Raw genomic sequence first — 18,504 nt, 5'->3', positions numbered from 1 at the left:
ACGGTCATTTTAAATTTGAAATTTCCTATACTGACTTCTTGTTTATTTGGCTCCGTTAATAATTGACTGATATAAGAAAGATTATTTACACTGGGCCTTATTAGACTATTTTTTTAATGTGCTAATTGAGTTTTATTTATGCTCAGTTGTCCTAGCATTTTGGTGACTTGAAGAGCCCAGATCCTTGAAAGAGAGCAATATCCTGTAAAAGCCTCTTAACCCGGGTGATTAGGACCAGTGGTGAATTCAAGCAAGGATTTGCATTTTATTTTAAATTAAAACATATAAATGCGCGATTTCTCATTGATCATGGGATGTAGGGCCAAGATATTTTCTCTAAATAGAGTCGATTACAGTTTTACTGAGGTTTTTCTACATTAACCTCACCCATGATATATTGCCTGTGATTTCTAAATCCTGTCTCTTTAAAACAATGATGCCATGAGTATAAAATCTTAGGATTTTTGTAATTATCCCCTACTCTTTATAGTTGTTTCTCTGTATCTAATCCAGTAGACCTTGGAGTGAGCTACTGTCCTCCATAAATCTTTTAAAAGCAGTCTACACAGTATTCATGTAAAGAACTCCCTTGTTTTCCTCATTCATATTTTATTAGTTATTTAATTAAATTACAGACTTAGAATATGTACAACCAGCATAGGTAGATTTGGGAACAGATGTAAAAGGTAAGCCTGTAACTCAGCCAGTGGGAGCAGAAACAGCTGGTGTGCTAGAGTGAGGCCTCTGGGCCTCAAGCTGAGTGGCAGCGTGCCTCACAGGCCAGTGGAGAATGTAGGTTACCCCGGCAGCAGCTAAGTGGATGTTGGGAGAGCTACCACCATAATGACAGCATGTGCTTTTAAATGTACAGTGACAGACATTCCTAAACCATAAAGAGCACTACAGCTCAGACCCACTATAGGCCACAACTTCTGTAGAAAACGCTTTGACATCACTGGTAACTTTTTTTTTTTTTTTTTAGTTAAATCTAACTGTTCTTCCCTGTGCGTGCATCTTCCTTGGCCATTTACCTGCTTATTCCTTGAAACTCACTCCTTTTGGCCTGTGTACTGTTGCTCTGTTTCACCTCTGACCACCGTCTTGAGAGACTGATAATGCAGAGCCTTTTCCATGTGTTAAGCTGTGCAGATGTTCAACATTCTACCACAGTTGTCCCTTCTGACCCTCACAACTTGAGTTGGATTTAGCAGTCCTAAACCAGGAAGCAGAGAGTTTATAATCATTCATTCAATAGATATTTATTATGAGTATCTCTTATGTGCCAAGGACGGTGCCAGGTTCTGTGGTTGCAGAGAATAAAGTCACAGCCCCACCCTCAACCCACCATCGGAAAGATGGTAAGCAGACAATAGGGTGCTTTTAGAACTCAGAAGAGGAATGTGAATGACAAGGGAAGGCTTCTGGGCTGATTTTGGAGGATGAGTATATGTATGAATCAGTAAAAAAGAGGGTGAGAATAAAATGTTTCCACAAAAAGCCCTGGCGGTGGGAGACAGCATCTAGGATTCGGAGAGCTGCAAGTAGCTTTGGTTGGTTGAAGGTTAAGCTAGATACAGGAGTAGGAAGTGGACCATGGAGAACCTCCTCTGTGGACTATGGATCTGGGGTTTTCTAGTGTATGTCAGCTATTTAGCAGAGGGCCTGGCACAGTCGGTGAGGGCACAGTGAACGGTAGCTATTATTTTTATCTTGGAGACTTGGAACAGTTTTAAGCAGAAGAATGATATGTTCAGATTTGCATCTTAAAAGATGATTCTGGCAGCAGGGTAAAGTATTTTGCAATTGGGGTGGGCTGAACGTGGTTGTTTTGAAGGCCGTTGAAGTAATCACAGTGAGAGGTAATGAGGTGAAGAGGCCTTTGTCCTTTCATTTTCACTGTTTCCTGTAAATTTTCTTATCACATAATATTCTTGAAGGGCAGAACTTTATCTTCCACTTATTACCCCGTATAAAGTGTACAGTAGGATCTTAGGAATTACTTACGGAATAAGAACATCAGCTAATTTTTCTGAGCCAGGAATGTAGCTTCTTATTCCTTCTTTCTGAAGGAAGCTGGTTATTCCTTCTTTCTGACCTTTTAAAAGTACTGTGTATCATTATGAACAAGCAGAATTTTTAGCTGCTCCTTATTCGTAGCCTTCAGTTTGGTTCTAAATAGGTTTTAAGGCAACACAGTTTGATTATGGAAATTGGGAACCTGATCTTTGGGGTTTTTCTTATTTAATAGTTCAAAAATAAGTATTTTTGAAAAGAATGATTTGTGAGCCCAGTGTAATATATTTTCATAATATATATATATTTTTAAGTTTCACCACAAAATTAATTGTTTTATGCTACAAATTAGTACAACCAACATTTAATTGATGACACTAGTACTGCATTTATTTATAGCTGGATGTATATTTCTATACCATAGTTTAATGCCTTTTGATTTAAATTACTAATTAAATGCAGCATTTTGTGTCCTCTTGTCTTAGGTTGGAAAAGCACCAAAAGACAGATTATGCCGAAGGGTGAGTGAATCTCCCTTGACTAGATGAATAGTTGTTAATTCTGCACTTTATATAGTACCTTATTAACTGTGGGGGTGGACTTTGCCTTTTACCATTTTGATGATGTAGTGAGAGATAAGAAAAATGGAAAGAGAACACTATATTAATAAGGAAACTGGTTATGACCTGTGGTCAATTTTAATTTACCTTTCCACATCATCAAATAGTATGTTTAAACTAAGTTTGCCAAGATGTCTTCAACTTTGGACTGTGGACAGGAGGTCCACAAAAAGAAAAATTGCTGTCTTTCAAATTAGGAATGTATAACTGAAGTGGATTCGTATGAGTAGTGAACTTGATCTACCTTTATGCAGTAGCTATTGTACAGTCTTAAATGATGTTTCAATCCATGGATACAGGGGTTTATATGTGAGGTCAGTGATTAGTAATGCTAGCATTGCTCAAAACTTTGAAATATTATTACAAATATCTTAAGAAATACTAGGACACAGGAATCCAGCCTTTATAGGCCCTTAGTCCTGAAAAATCTCCATTGTTGAAGAATTTGTCTGTATGCTCTTGAGTGTGGCTTTGGGACTACTGTTAATATGTGTGTAAATTAAGGATGAATTACTTAGGGATGTCAGGGATTTGTGGCCATTGGTTTTAAGAAGGCCTCATGTGAGCACAGTGGCCCCTTGGACAGGCCCCTTCAGGAAAGACCCATTGCCCACAGCATCAGTCTCGTGTTTAGTTCTCCAGCTAGGGGATCTTCCTTTGGCTCGGAGGGTTCAGTCCAGTCCCTGAAAGATGCTCTGAAACCAGACCAGGCTGTAGTCTTGGAACTTTCCAGGTTGCCCTGTCTTGTGTGACTCTTACTGCACACACACCATGAATGTTTGGCCAGCAGATGCCTAAGCAAGCCAGACACAACCCATCTGTGGCTGACTGATGACACCGCCTCTTTCCAATACAGAAAGATACTCAGTTTTTAAAAATTGAGAGTAGAACCATGTTTTTTAAAAGCCCGATTTTAGGATCTGCTCAATCTACAGACAGATTAAAATGTGCGAGTGCCTTGACTTTCACTTCTTACCTGTCTGTTCAAGCGGGGAAAGGCAGTTAACTAGATGCATATGTTCTATTTATTTTTCTGATTAAAACCTACCAGTTTTCCTGCTAGAGCTAATGACGTCCCTTCTTACAAACAGGATGTGGGGATGAGCGACACAGCAATGACTTCCTTCCTCGGCTGCTGCTGGGATCTTCTTCAGACTTTAATGGAGGTAGAAGGGTGGTATTTTTATGCTGAACTGTCTCTAAGATGTCAAATATTTTGAAAGTCGCTGGACTTCAGAAAGAACTATATAAAAAGAGCTTGTTTTTCATTTATTCCCTTCGAAGTTTTGACTTAAGCCTAAAAAATAGTGATGTTTCTTATTAGTATTAGTTGTTTTTTTTTTTAATTATAACTTGAGGGCTGGGGAAAAATACGAGTTTCTATTTTGCTGCTGGTAAGAAGCTCATTAAGATATTGGCAAACTGTTATTTCTCCAATTCTGAGCATAGCTCTCCCCTCTCAAAACACCCAGGCAGATGTCAGCCGGGATGAAATGCAGGTGCCTGTCTTGGACACAGAGGACGCCTGGCTGACCGTGGAAGGCCCGGTCTCCATCGTGGAGCTGGCTCTGGATCAGAAGCACATCCACTACCCGCTGGTGGAACACCATTCCATCCTGGGCGCCATCCTCTACGCCATCATGAGGTTCTCTCTCAAGACCGTGAAGCCGCTGTCTCTTTTTGACAGTAAGGTAATTCTCAGAGCAATTGGGATCCTCTCGGAGCTGAGGGTCTAGCAGGACTGTCTTATCAGAGAGAAGTCACTCGGTCTTTTGTGTCTTGTATAGGATTATTTATTGTTGGGGTCTTGGTCCTCTATTCCTTGTCAGGCTCCCTGTTCTGATTTACCTGAAATATTGGTGTCCCGGGGTTCGGCTCTCTCAGCCATCTCCACCCATCATTCAAAAAAAGTTCCTTTTCTCCCTCTTGTGTGTCTTCAGGCCTGACCTGTCCCCAGGGTTTGGGGCATGTGTTTCTCCTGAATGCCTCTCTCGGCCTGTGTGGTGGGCTGCCTCCTTCCTGAAATGTCTATCCCTGCCCCTACCCACCCTTGACCTACACTTGCTGTTCCCCCAAGTTCACTGGCTTGGTCAGCTGGTGAGTGATGCCACCATCTGTGATGTGGCAGAAACTAGTAGCCTGGGAAACATCTAGCTCAGTCCACTTCCTCAGGTCCCAGAGCCACCGTGAGCTCGTCCCTGTTGATTCTTCCTCACATCCCCTCTCGCCCATCCTTCTCTGTCACTGTGGCCCAGGCTCAGGCCTCATTGTCTCCCCTGGGCTGGTCCAGCAGCCTCCAGCTTCCCTCTATGCAGTCCCTGCTGCCAGACCTTCCTTCCCAAACTCAGATTCAGTCATACTAGGTTCATGCCGGGACATAAGACACAGCCTTGCCTGGTTTCTCCACCCGGGCTTGTGTCCATAGTGGTGGTCTCACTCTGTGCAGCCAGACCACTGCTGGAGACCACTCGGGCTCCTGGTGCTGGGAGCAGAGGACAGGAGCCCCTACAGGAGGACTGCCCCCCGCAAGAAGGGGGAAAGCAGGGTGCTGCCCGAGCTCAGTTCCTCCTCCCAAAGGTACCGTCCGTGTGGGGAGCAGTGAGTCCAGGGGGAGAGCAGAGACCTGCTGTTACTGTTACAACTACTGTTACTAACCATGTTATTACTATTTCCTGCCACGTGGAAACATGGAGCTGAGAAGGTGGCTTCCCCGCCCCTTGACTTACCTCTCCTCCCCCTTGGCCATTCCTGATACACCATGCTCTAGCCACTGCTCACCACTTCCACCCCTAGGAGAAGGCAGGCATTTTTCTCACCTCTTGTCTTGCTGTATTGTTCCATTTTCACAGCCAGCTGTTCCGTATGGTCAGTTCCTGTTTGTTACTCACTTATCACTTAAGTGTCACCTCCCCTTCAGAGTCTTTGTCTACATTTCCTGAACTGACCACCTCTTGGCCATGTCCCCATGTCTGTGTGCCATGCCAGGTACATAATAGGAACCCAATAAATGTTTGGTACATTCATAATTAAGGAGATAATAAAGAGAAGTTACGTGGCAGAGGTCTGCAAAAGGGACGGGGGGGAGGTGATGAGTAGAGAAGCCAGTGGAAATCAAGGAAATCAAGCCTCTTGGAGAAGCCAGTGGGAATCAGGAGTTGGTGACCATGTGGCCTGGGAAGAAATAATAAAGATCATGGAGGGGTTTTGAGGAATCAGCCACCTCATGACAGACTAGTGCAGAGTGAAGGAGAGGGGATGAAAATTCAATCCAATTTCAAGTTTGGGGGACTGGACATGCCATTTAAAGGAAGCCCATTTAGAAGAGTTCTGGACATGTTGCGTTTGAGAGTAAATATAAGCAGAAATAGTGTATTTTAAGAAATTCATTTCTAACAAGTACTTTAAAATTTGATTTAAAAAAAACAACAACAAAATAAAGTGTCTAGCTCAGTATTCCCCTCAAAAAGGGACTTTTCAAAACGAGATCACATCCAGCAGCATTGAACAGGCACGGTGGTGATGCTAGTCTCAGCCCAGATTGTGCTTGAGTGGCCTGGGCCAGCCGTGTGACTCACGTGCAAATACCAAAGCAGTGTGCTGTGGCAGGTGACACAGACTCCCTCCCACCTTTGCATTTACTGGTAGAGTTGTTTCAGTTTTCCTAGCCTGAGAGTCATGACTCCTGGTTGTCCTGAGGGTTAAATGACATACTCAACACCAAGTGCTCAGCAGTGTCTGGAAGATAGTAAATAGTAGATGCACACATACTCCCCATCCCGGAGGCCCTTCTGTAGAGCAGACCCCAATATCTAAGACCTCCAGGTAGAAACTGCAGAGTAGTGACTGTGCGTGAGTGCATGGGGAAAACTCTCGAAAGGTGATGTTCAGAGGGAGCAGGTTGCCCACAGAAGTCTGGCATGTTTCATCACCAAAGGATGAATGGCTTCTTGGCAGTCCCTCCAGATAACCTGTAATCACAGGTTAGGTCTAGAAAGTACCTTAGGTGATATCTGGCATGACCTGAAAAAATAGCAAAAATAGCAGCCTAGAATGGTGGGATCCTTTGTTCAGGATGACCTGGTGCAAGGAGTGGGCTTGGAGCCCAGATCTTACAACTCACTGGCTAGTGCTCTTGCTCTGCGTTGCATTTCCTTCCTGAGAACTTCTGAAACCGTATTTTCTGATATTCCTTTTTGGCTCTATTCTCTTAAACAGGTGCTTTTAAACAGTTCAACAAGTGTCTTTAAGAGGATTCAAAGTACCTACTATGTTATCAATTATTACTTAACAGGCAGATTCTTTACCATCTGAGCCACCAGGGAAGCCCCATTACATACAAATGATCCCCAAACTCAGTGGCTGAAAGCAGCAAATGTGTCATTTTTGTGAGTCCCGATCTGTGTTCCCCTAGTGCAGGCGGCTTTGGCTCAAGGTCTCTCGTGTGTCTGCAGTTGGTGTGTCAGCCAGGACTCCACCAGAGCAGGGATCAAAATCCACTCACAGGCTTACATGAGGATTGGCAGGACTCAGTTCTCCTCTCATGGGTGACTGCACAGGGCAGCTCCCAGGTGGCTGCCCTCAGAGCAAGTGAGAGTGAACAGGAGCTTCTAGGGCAGAAGCCACAGTCCTGTGTCACCTGATCTTGAAAGTGTCAGGCTGTCCTCTCTGCCACCCCTGCTCACCAGCCCCAACTCAGAGGAGTGGAATTACACAGGGCATGGCTACCAGCAGGAGGGCACCCCTGGGGTTCACCCTTAAGGCTGCTTTCACCATAATGCTTATGAAAATCAAAAGAACAGAATTCTGAAGTGTTAGTGTTCAAAGACAAAACCAAATCATGAGTTTTTGGGTTTTTTTTTAATTTTTTAAATTGGAGGATAATTACTTTACAGTATTGTGATGGTTTTGCTATACATCAACCTGAATTGGCCATGGGTATATGAGTTATTCTTTATACCATCCCCCACCCCATAACAGTCTATACTCATCAATTTTCTTGGTCTCTTCTTTTTCTTTAGGGGAAAAATGCATTTTTCAAAGACTTAACTTCAATTCAGTTATTACCTAGTGGGGAAATGGATCCAAATTTTATTTCTGTACGACAACAGGTAAATTACAGCTATTGGGATGACCAGCTCTAAGGTATTTTTGAGAACTAGTTTCTCTTTCAATTATGTGTCATTTTTTGATAACTAATTATAATGGAAAAACTAAATGACAGAAAAGCCAAGTTACTTGGAATTGCATATTTTTTAAATGAAAATACTAACAGGATGTTGCTATATCTGTTTCTCCACCTTCAAGTTCTTACTGAAAGTCGTCAGTGCAGCTGTCCAGGCTCGACACATGGTCGCAAAAGACAGAGACTCCACGGAAGAGGCAGCAACCGCCCCTTTTGGTAAAGACCAGGACTGGCCAGTGCTGGCCGTGGACTTGGCCCATCACCTTCAAGTCAGTGAAGATGTTGTCAGGAGGCATTACGTGGGGGAACTCTACAACTACGGAGCTGACCACCTAGGAGAGGAGGTAACAGCCTATGAGTGTCGTCTGGGCTCAAGTTGTAAAACTGATAGCTGGGATAAAGAATCAGTAAAGTTGCCAGTAAAGCTTATTTTTCCTTCCTTTGTTACAACTCCTAGGCACAATAGTAGAACAGGATTAAAATAAGTAACTAGGGAATTCCCTGGCAGTCCAGTGTAACCACCCTGCACTTTTGCTGACGGCCTAGATTCCATCCCTGGTGAAGGAACTAAGATCCCGGATGCCCCACAGGGCTTGGCCAAAAAAAAATTAATAGAAACTAATCAAAATCCTATTTGTGGCCAGTGTTTAGTATAACTCATGCAGTGTGTCAGACCTGTTTTATACAGAGGGACAGGGCAGTAAACAGACAGGTGCCTTCCTCCAAATGAAGTCTACTTATGGGAGCTGAGAAGCACGCTCAATTCTGGATTGAGTGGTAAATGCTGTGAAGAAAATCACTAAGATCATGTGAATAAGCAGAAGTAGAATAGGATGATCGGGGGTGACTTCTGAGCTGAGCCCCAAGGACAGGAAGGAGCCAGCCACTCAGAAAACTGGGAACCTTGCCAGAGGCAGAAGTAACACAAAGTCCGAACGTTTGTCCATGCTCCTCCCTGCAGGCCATCCTCCAGGTTCAGGACAGAGAGGTCCTGGCCTCGCAGCTGCTGGTGGTGATCGGGCAGCGGCTGGCGCACGCCGTGCTCCGCACGCAGACGAGGGAGGGGCTGGAGCTGCTCGCCAGGCTGCCCCCCACGCTGTGCACCTGGCTGAAGGCCATGGTGAGTGCCGGGTGTGAGGGCGGCAGACGGCCACGGGAGCTTTTCTCTCACGCATTTTTAATAGTGGAGGAAAATGGGATTTTCTTAATTCTGAACAAAAGCATTTTTATTGGGAAATTACTCTCCTGCTAATTCTTAAGTAGCAATTACTTAGTTGTACATAACTGATGGGTTATTTTTGTGTCCCATTTGCAGAACCCCCAGGATCTTCAGAACACAGAAGTGCCCATTGCAACAACAGCTAAACTAGTAAATAAAGTCATTGAGCTTTTACCAGAAAACCATGGGCAATATAGTTTAGCCTTACACCTCACTGAAGCTGTGGAAGCCATATCTCTTCCTCCTTTATGACACTTATCTCCTGCAAACAGTCTCAAATTGTGTGACTCTAATATGAACTAGTGCATGGTTATTTTACACAATAAGATGTGGAATTTTACAGAGGAAGTATGTTTTTTTTCTTTTGTAAAGTAAATAAAAATACACATTACTTTTAAAAAGTGCAGTCTTGGCTAAATTCCACCTTTGGTTAATACTGACAATAAAATATAAACAGGTATCAGTTATACTATCAATTTCTCTTGAAAGCTGTTTTCCTGTTTTTGATTTAAGCACTTAAGTAGCTTTATTGTCCAAATTTGCTATTTAAAACTGGTTATAATTTACAGATTATGTTCTTGTAAGATTCTATATTTCGTACTCAAAATGTTATTGTAGTTAAATTTAAATGTGTTCATGTGTAGTCCTCATCAGTAAAATGAGAGAACTCACTGTTTTAATAAATGTTGGGAAAATGCTTTTGTTATCATGCTTAATCCCATCCTGGGGGACTGCCCCCTGGAGTTCTGGATGCTGACAGGCTTCTTTCCCAGAGGAGGTTATGCTGGTGCCATCAAAGGAGGAATAATGGGTTCAAGACCATCATATTCATCAGAATGGACACTAAGTAGAACCCTTAACCTGTTGCACTTGCCAAAACAGAATCTGAGATGCAGTCTAACCCAGCAAAATTAATTATAATGCAAGTTAAGATTTGCTTTTTGCCAAGATTCAAAATTGTATCCACATCAGGTAACTGTAAAAATGTATTATCTTGTAAAACTTATGTTTAAAAAAAGGGCAAAGATGCTAAAAATTTAAATCCAACTTTATTTTTCCTACAGGTGTTTAGAAATGTCTGTTTCTGGGATCTGGTCATGTTACCTGTTCTTAGGAACAGTATAGAAAATGCTTAGTGATGATACTACAGCTTAGCAAACCTACCTCACTGCTGGCTTGAGAGGATAAATACAACTAATTTTGTACCCTACAGTGCCTAGAGCAGTCCAAGTGCTGAATAATCATTTGTTGATTAAAACCAAATTAACCAAAACTCTGTAAAAAAAAAAATTAAAAATACTTTGAGCTGTACAAATACCAAGTATTTATCAAGATAAATCTTTGGAATGTAGCCATACAGCACAATTGTTGACATGTCCTGGGTTCACAGTTGTTACACGTGGCAACTCATTGTGATACAGAAGTTTGTTTCTTCACTTCCTCAGGAAGCCAGCTCTTGCAATTGTGCAAATTTGAGGCGTTGTTTTCAGGAATATAAAGGAAAAGTCTGATGTCTGAGAATATCCCAGTGTAAATTCTTTTCAACAGAGAGATCACATTCAAATAAGAACTGTCTTAAACCTGGTAATTACTGTTTCATTTTAAATCGTGAGAGATTAATTTTTCAGGTGCCTTGAGTGTTTGGGGTGAAGGCCCATGTGTCTGACCGAGGCATACGCTCTGCAGCAGTTAACACTAAAAAAGGCCTCCAGCCGGTCCAGCCCCTCAGCCTGTGCTGGGATCGCTGGTGCCTCATCCAGACACATTCACGTGATTTCTGAATATCAGGCGTTCTGTAGTCACTTGTTACATGCACTCTAAAACATGAGTTCTTTCAGTGACTTGTCTAGATATTCTGAAAGTAGTTATGAACTTTGGAGGCTGGTCAAAGAAACTTGGAATTACAGGCATTTTTAAAGAGTAAATTACTCACTCTGATTCCATTATCACTTTGGGGGGTATCTAACAAGCATTTTAGATAATAAAACTGGTTGAACTTACTCTGATAGGACACCTAATCAAATTTTGGGATTGTTGAGAATATATTAATAAGCTGAAATAGGGCTCCTAGGACCATAACAAATCACTGAGTCTCTAGTTCAATTTATAATCCTAAAATTTGCCATTGAGAGAATTTTAAAATTGAATTCTCAGTTGCATGGTTAAGAAAAGCAGTTAAATATTTTACTGTTTCGTTAAGGGCTTTTAAAATAAATCTAGTAGAGGAAAGGAAAACAAATACCTGTGTATACAGTCTGTAACCACGAAGAGCCACAAAGAACGGAATTAGGTTTCATACAGAACAGGCAGTTTCTGAAACAGGTACATTGCACTTACTGTAGTTATTGGTGCAAAGCCAATTTACCAGTGAGTAGCTTTTTCTTAGATATACTCCCATCGCATATACGTTTCCTTCTTATCATTAAGTAAGCATTCTGTACCTTGTTCAATTCTGTTGTAAATGCAAAGGAAATCAAAAGGGTTCAAATAATCATAACTTCTGCATAACAAGTTGTGTTTAGATGTAGAACTAGAATATACAGGATAAATGCAGATGGGGAGAAATAATAGTACCAGGCTTCTAAATACGTCCTACTTTTGTAAAAAGAAAAATGAGGTATGGAGAAGAGTTTCACCTTTGTTATAAAAATTCAACTAGGGTCAAAGTAAACAGTTAAATTTAAATAGCTTTCTTAAAAAAAATGATTGCAATTTAAAATCACAGAAAACTCATTTAATAATATTAAGCATACATGGAATCAGTTCTCTTAGTAGTTACTGTGGTTCATTTCACTTAGGCAGATATTTTTAAAAGTACTCTATAGCAACAGTGAAAGCGCTCCCTCACCCTGATAGGAATGGATTTGTTATATTTCTGCTAAACAGAATTAACCATCCCTGGAAAGATTTTAATCCTATATGGAATTGTTTATAAAATGCCCTATTATCTATTGTAATGTATTGTAAGTAGTCAGATTCTGTATATACTGCTATTTTCTGTGTCTGTTCATTGTTGTGAACTTATGTATATTAGTGAAATAAATTTTCAGCTTTCATGTTGTTTCCTTAACATTTATATAGTATTAATGTGTTTTTCCCCTCTTACATGAGACATATTTGGTGACTTTTTCTGATGTGCAGCCCAAAGAACTAGCTGTTTTGAAAAGGTTGATGTTTGCTGTTAAGGCAGAATGAAATTACTGTCTTCATCTCTTAAGTGACAGACTGCTGCACTGTTCCTGTTCAGAACACATTTTTTTTACTTGCTGTTCACAACTTTTGTACCACCACCAGTCAGTAATTTTCCAGGTGCCTTTATTTTTAGACGTTACAGAACTTAAATACTGAGTGAAGAAGATTTATAAAATATAAAACATTTTCCGTTCAGCACACCTGTAGGCAAGCATTTTCAGTGTTATGCTCTGAGTTAAGTCCATTATGGACGCACCTGCATATGTATATGTTTCCGTATGTATATATACACATCACTGTTTATCTAGTTACAGAAAAACACTTGTAGCTCTGACCTTGACTCTCATCCTCAACCATCTACTCCTTACCTAAATCTTGGATTTCTCTCCAGTACTGTAAACAATCCATCTAGACCCCTACTGAGCCCTGTCAGGAGGTTCTTGCTCAGAAAGCTGTCAACACACACTGAGGTCCTACTTCGCTTTCACAACTTCTGCGCATCGGGGACACAGTGTGTCTGATGACTCAGCTGTGTACTTCCAACAGCGAGGGCATTTTTCCTTGGTAGTTGGCATGACAATTACTTTGTATGAAGACTCTTCACGAATATCACCACCTGCGGAAGAAAAACACGTGGAGAGTATTCCTCACAGGCCACTGGACTTGTGCATCTCTGTATTTCTCCAGGTGCCCCCTTTTCAGAGCTTCCTCCCTGCCTTGGGAAATACTGCTTCCCTTGCACATTTGTACATAAACAGCCAAGATGGTAGGCTCATACAATCTGATGACGGAGAGAGGAGGAATCTAAGAGGCTGGTTTTTCCACAGGTCATGGGAGTTCTGTATCTACTCAGGCAGAGCATGCCTGTTTGCTCTTTATCTGTGTCCAGTTCTGCTAATTACACTGCCTCTCCTCTCCAGCTACATTCTTAATTAAGAATTTTAAAAGAGGCAAATTCGAGGGACAATGAGCAGTGCCCCCACATTAAACTTCTTGGGTTTGGACAAAAGGAAACAAAAATTTGTCCATAATGAATAGACCTCAGACAGAAAATAAATCATTTTCTAGTCATTGCAGAGAATATAAATTAACATTCCAGAAAGCAGATTAATACGAGTCTACTACATGATCAGTGCTGCCAGGCCTCAAATTTAAACTGATGGCTATAAATTAGTCTCCCACCTCTTGCTGGTGCCTAAAAGCTGCTATGAAATACATAGAATCACTGTTCCTAAGATATACTCATGTTGTGTTAACGTTACTCAGCTTTCATTTCCATCAATGAGAATGAAGTAAGGTGACAAAAATCCCCAAATCAAACAAATGCCTACAAAAGCTTTGCTTTTAAGATAACCACTGTGGGAATGAGTTCAATAAAACTTCCTTGACTCATTAGTGGCTACAATACTGTAATGTGGGGTGAGCATAATAAATTGTAGATTGAACACGAGAGGGATGGTAGGGTTGGTCAAAGGACAAGGACACAAAAGCCAACTGAGGTAAGGCAGACTGACTTCACATACGGTGACAATGACGTTTTCCCTCCTCTCCCTACCCCTGTGTTCCCAAGATCACCAGGTAGGGCACTTGGGAGAGCTGGTTCAGAAACCTGGCCACTGTTTACTACACTTTCTACAGAAAGACGCACTCACCAAGTGTGTATCTGCCTTTAGGATACAGGTTATCCACTGGAAAACTGGAGATGACCTGTAATTATTGTTCAGTTGTCCACATACCATTGTTATCTGGTAGAATCATTCTCATCTTCTTACCTTCTAAATTGATTAGAAATGTCCCTTTAAGCTCAGTTACATCCTCACTTATTCCTCGAGGTTCCTGAGAAAGCAAAGTTGTCTGGGACGCCATCATTAATTCATTCAACTGAGAGGTACTGGAAGTCTCCTCCGCTTGTAGCATCTGGGCGTAAGTATTTGAAAGTTACTATCTAAATTAATTGTTACCACAAAGGTTATAAAAAGACACTGCAAGTTCTTATGTTTGGTGAGGAACTCCTTTGCGACCACCACCTCCTGAGCTAATACTATTATATAAATCAAATCTTACTAGTATGAAAGCTTTTAACTAAAAACTCCTAATCAATAGTATCCATTGAGAATACAACTCTATGCCAGGCACTTCACTTTGCTAGATGCTAAATGTCCACCCATTATCTGTAACTGTCACAAAACAGCAACAGCATTTTTTAATCCCCATTTTACAAATGAGGAAACTTGCTCAGGGAGGTTCCCAACCAGTAAGTGGTGCGCTGCAATTCCAGCCCAGGCTGTCAGCCTCAAAGCCCGCACATTACCCCTGTATCCAATGCTTCCTACAGGAGAGGGGTTAAGATACTATCTCAACAAGGATCTGCTTTTAGCGGTGTAGACCAATGGTGGCAGCCTGAATAATGCTCAGAACTCTTCTGAAGCACACTGAATTGGGATATCTGATAAGCACTTTTGTACATTTTTCATTTTAATTCTGATCTTCAAAGTTGGCGTGTGAGCTAAGTAATACAAAATCCCTTAGGAAAAAAAAAACCAACTCATGAGAAAATAGGAGCTTTAAAGAGATTGCATTTACACCATTAATAACTGATAGATCCAGGACTCCATCAGACAGCTAGTGGAAAACACATTCAATGTTTTTTTAAATCCTGAATTATTTTTTTCAAGAATCAATGATCCAATCAAGGGGTACTGTTTTCAGCTTACTACTGAGAACTAATGAAGTCCAAGGAAACATGATATGCAGTAGGAAAGCTCAGTACCAGGCTGGGCAGCCTCAGCCAAGCCACAGCTTCAACAGGCCGCAGCTTCCTGGCTCAAAAAATGGCAATCATGAGCTTCCCAACTTGTAAATTTTAAAATGTCAACATCTTATCAAACTTCTGTTACCTGAGCAACTATCTTATACCTACTAGCTATTTCAAGCCTTGAATCGTAATCAACCTAATTACATTATTAAAAATTTAGACTGAACTTCCAACCAGTTGAGATGGTCCTTTTTCAGTAGACTATGATACCAGTCAAATGTCAAAACATAAGTCACAAAACTAAGTTTTCTTCTCAAACTTTAAAACTAAAAAAAAATCTTGAGTCAGTATGTTAGGCTCTAAATCAATCTGGTCAATCAACCCCTAAGATCTCAAGGGGAAACTTTTGATGGCCCTTTTGAAAATAAAAAATAAGATGAATGCTTTGAGATCACATGGTAAATTTGCTGGTACAAATGAATTTTCTTCAGAACTCATGAGTAAAAGATGAAAAAAATGTTTTTTGCTTTGAATCTTGTCCAGATGGATAAAATTCTCAGAAAACCAGACCCATAACACAAAACTCCAAATTTTTGTGTATTCAGATATTACTGCCAGGTGCTGCCTGTTGTCTAACCAGCCCGGAGGGCTCATGTTTCAAATAGAACTTTATTACACCTTCCTGTCCCAACCTATAAAATATAAGTAGCAACAGAGTGTATGTTTTATGAGAAGAAAAAGGAAACATACAGAGGTTGGAAACAAAGAATCAGTGATTAATATTAGGATTAGAAGACAGAAATCCTAATTTATAATTTTTTTATATGTACTATCAAGAACATCCCTATGGAAAAGAAATGCAAAAAAGCAAAATGGCTGTCTAAGGAGGCCTTACAAATAGCTGTGAAAAGAAGAGAAGCGAAAAGCAAAGGAGAAAAGGAAAGATAAAAGCATCTGAATGCAGAGTTCCAAAGAATAGCAAGGAGAGATAAGAAAGCCTTCCTCAGTGATCAATGCAAGGAAATAGAGGAAAACAACAGAATGGGAAAGACTAGAGATCTCTTCAAGAAAGAGATACCAAGGGAACATTTCATGCAAAGATGGGCTCGATAAAGGACAGAAATGGTATGGACCTAACAGAAGCAGAAGATATTAAGAAGAGGTGGCAAGAATACACAGAAGAACTGTGCAAAAAAGATCTTCACGACCCAGATAATCACAATGGTGAGATCACTCACCTAGAGCCAGACATCCTGGAATGTGAAGTCAAGTGGGCCTTAGAAAGCATCACTACAAACAAAGCTAGTGGAGGTGATGGAATTCCAGTTGAGCTATTTCAAATCCGGAAAGATGATGCTATCAAAGTGCTGCACTCAATATGCCAGCAAATGTGGAAAACTCAGCAGTGGCCACAGGACTGGAAAAGGTCAGTTTTCATTCCAATAAAAAGAAAGGCAATGCAAAAGAATGCTCAAACTACCACACAATTGCACTCATCTCACATGCTAGTAAAGTAATGCTCAAAGTTCTCCAAGCCAGGTTTCAGCAATACGTGAACCGTGAACCTCCAGATGTTCGAGCTGGTTTAGAAAAGGCAGAGGAACCAGAGATCAAATTGCCAACATCTGCTGGATCATGGAAAAAGCAAGAGAGTTCCAGAAAAACATCTATTTCTGCTTTATTGACTATGCCAAAGCCTTTGACTGTCTGGATCACAATAAACTGTGGAAAATTCTGAAAGAGATAGGAATACCAGACCACCTGACCTGCCTCTTGAGAAACCTATATGCAGGTCAGGAAGCAACAGTTAGAACTGGACATATAACTACAGACTGGTTCCAAATAGGAAAAGGAGTACATCAAGGCTGTATATTGTCACCCTGCTTATTTAACTTATATCCAGAGTACATCATGAGAAACGCTGGGCTAGAAAAAGCACAAGCTGGAATCAAGATTGCCAGGAGAAATATCAATAACCTCAGTTATGCAGATGACACCACCCTTATGGCAGAAAGTGAAGAGGAGCTAAAAAGCCTCTTGATGAAAGTGAAAGTAGAGAGTGAAAAAGTTGGCTTAAAGCTCAACATTCACAAAACTAAGATCATGGTATCTGGTCCCATCACTTCACGGCAAACAGATGGGGAAACACTGGAAAAAGTGTCAGACTTTATTTTCTTGAGCTCCAAAATCACTGCAGATGGTGACTGCTGCCATGAAATAAAAGACACTTATTCCTGGGAAGGAAAGTTATGACCATCCTAGATAGCGTATTAAAAAGCAGAGACATTACTTTGCCAACAAAGGTCCGTCTAGTCAAGGCTATGGTTTTTCCAGTGGTCACGTATGGATGTGAGAGTTGGACTGTGAAGAAAGCTGAGCACCGAAGAATTAATGCTTTTGAGCTGTGGTGTTGGAGAAGACTCTTGAGAGTCCCTTAGACTGCAAGGAGATCCAACCAGTCCATTCTAAAGGAGATCAGTCCTGGGTGTTCTTTGGAAGGAATGATGCTGAAGCTGAGACTTCAATACTTCATACGAAGAGCTGACTCATTGGAAAAGACTCTGATGCTGGGAGGGATTGGGGGCAGGAGGAGAAGGGGACGACAGAGGATGAGATGGCTGGATGGCATTGCCAACTCTATGGACATGAGTTTGCGTAAACTCCAAGAGTTGGTGATGGACAGGGAGGCCTGGCGTGCTGTGATTCATTGGGTCGCAAAGAGTCAGACACGACTGAGTGAGTGAACTGAACTGATTTACATCGACATCTTCTGAAACCAGATTTTACGTGGAGCACTTTGATATGAACACCATTTCAAAAGGAACAAACTGCGACTCACTTCCATGATCTCAAAAAGCAGCCCAGGCTCGATCACAACGATCACCTCATACTCAGCTGCATTTTTGCCAGGAATGCTTCCAAGAAATGAATCTCTCATTGCACACGCACTTTCTATGGCTTCTTCCAGTCCAGGTTTCTTCCAGATAGAACTGGTTTTAATCCACCCAGTACGAAAAACACTCTTGGGTTCTTAAAGAAAAAAAAGTTAAACCAATTTATATATATATTTAAACTGTATATAAAACTCAAACCACCACACATTTACTATCCATGGGAAATAGGGGTTGTTATTTGTGGTTAATATTTAGGATGCTTGTTGTTCAGTTGCTACACCATGTCTTACTCTTTGCGCCCTCATAGACGGCATCGTGCCAGGCTTCCCTGTCCTTCACCAACTCCTGGAGCTTGCTCAAACTCATGTCCACTGAGTCGGTGATGCCATCCAACCATCTTATCCTCTGTCGTCCCCTTCCCTACTGCCTTCCATCTTTCCCAGCATCAGGGTGTTTTCCGATGAGTCAGTTCTTTACATCGGGCAGCCAAAATATTGGAGTTTCAGCTTCAGCATCAGTCCTTCCAATGAATAGTCAGGGCTGATTGCCTTTAGGATTGATTGGTTTGATCTCCTTGCAGCCCAAGGGACTCTCAACAGTCTTCTCTAACACCACAGTTCAAAACCATC

The 18,504-nt window shown here is 41.3% G+C and overlaps 2 protein-coding genes across 5 annotated transcripts in view; one reads left to right on the top strand and one right to left on the bottom strand.

The window, feature by feature from the left end:
• The window catches only part of RAB3GAP2 (RAB3 GTPase activating non-catalytic protein subunit 2), a 103,286-nt gene extending 91,182 nt beyond the window's left edge, over window positions 1–12,104 (top strand). For all 4 annotated transcript variants that reach the window (XM_042257088.1, XM_027976278.2, XM_060396324.1 and 1 more), the window contains 7 exons: window positions 2,499–2,534; window positions 3,725–3,799; window positions 4,106–4,324; window positions 7,652–7,741; window positions 7,938–8,159; window positions 8,777–8,935; window positions 9,131–12,104. In XM_042257088.1, the coding sequence (XP_042113022.1) occupies window positions 2,499–2,534; window positions 3,725–3,799; window positions 4,106–4,324; window positions 7,652–7,741; window positions 7,938–8,159; window positions 8,777–8,935; window positions 9,131–9,286 (957 nt within the window). In that variant the 3' untranslated portion in view covers window positions 9,287–12,104. The remainder of the gene's footprint in view (window positions 1–2,498; window positions 2,535–3,724; window positions 3,800–4,105; window positions 4,325–7,651; window positions 7,742–7,937; window positions 8,160–8,776; window positions 8,936–9,130) is intronic.
• Window positions 12,105–12,332: 228 nt separating this feature from the next.
• The window catches only part of IARS2 (isoleucyl-tRNA synthetase 2, mitochondrial), a 48,210-nt gene continuing 42,038 nt past the window's right edge, over window positions 12,333–18,504 (bottom strand). The window contains exons 21-23 of the mRNA XM_027976279.3: window positions 17,821–18,011; window positions 13,999–14,143; window positions 12,333–12,842 (exon numbers count right to left, since the gene is read on the bottom strand). Of these exons, the coding sequence (XP_027832080.1) occupies window positions 12,700–12,842; window positions 13,999–14,143; window positions 17,821–18,011 (479 nt within the window). The 3' untranslated portion in view covers window positions 12,333–12,699. The remainder of the gene's footprint in view (window positions 12,843–13,998; window positions 14,144–17,820; window positions 18,012–18,504) is intronic.

The sequence above is a fragment of the Ovis aries genome, chromosome 12 (assembly GCF_016772045.2).
Source record: "Ovis aries strain OAR_USU_Benz2616 breed Rambouillet chromosome 12, ARS-UI_Ramb_v3.0, whole genome shotgun sequence".
NCBI classification, from domain to species: Eukaryota; Metazoa; Chordata; class Mammalia; order Artiodactyla; family Bovidae; genus Ovis; species Ovis aries.
The sequence above is the reverse complement of the archived record's forward strand: the minus strand, read 5'-3'. Positions and strand labels throughout refer to the sequence as shown.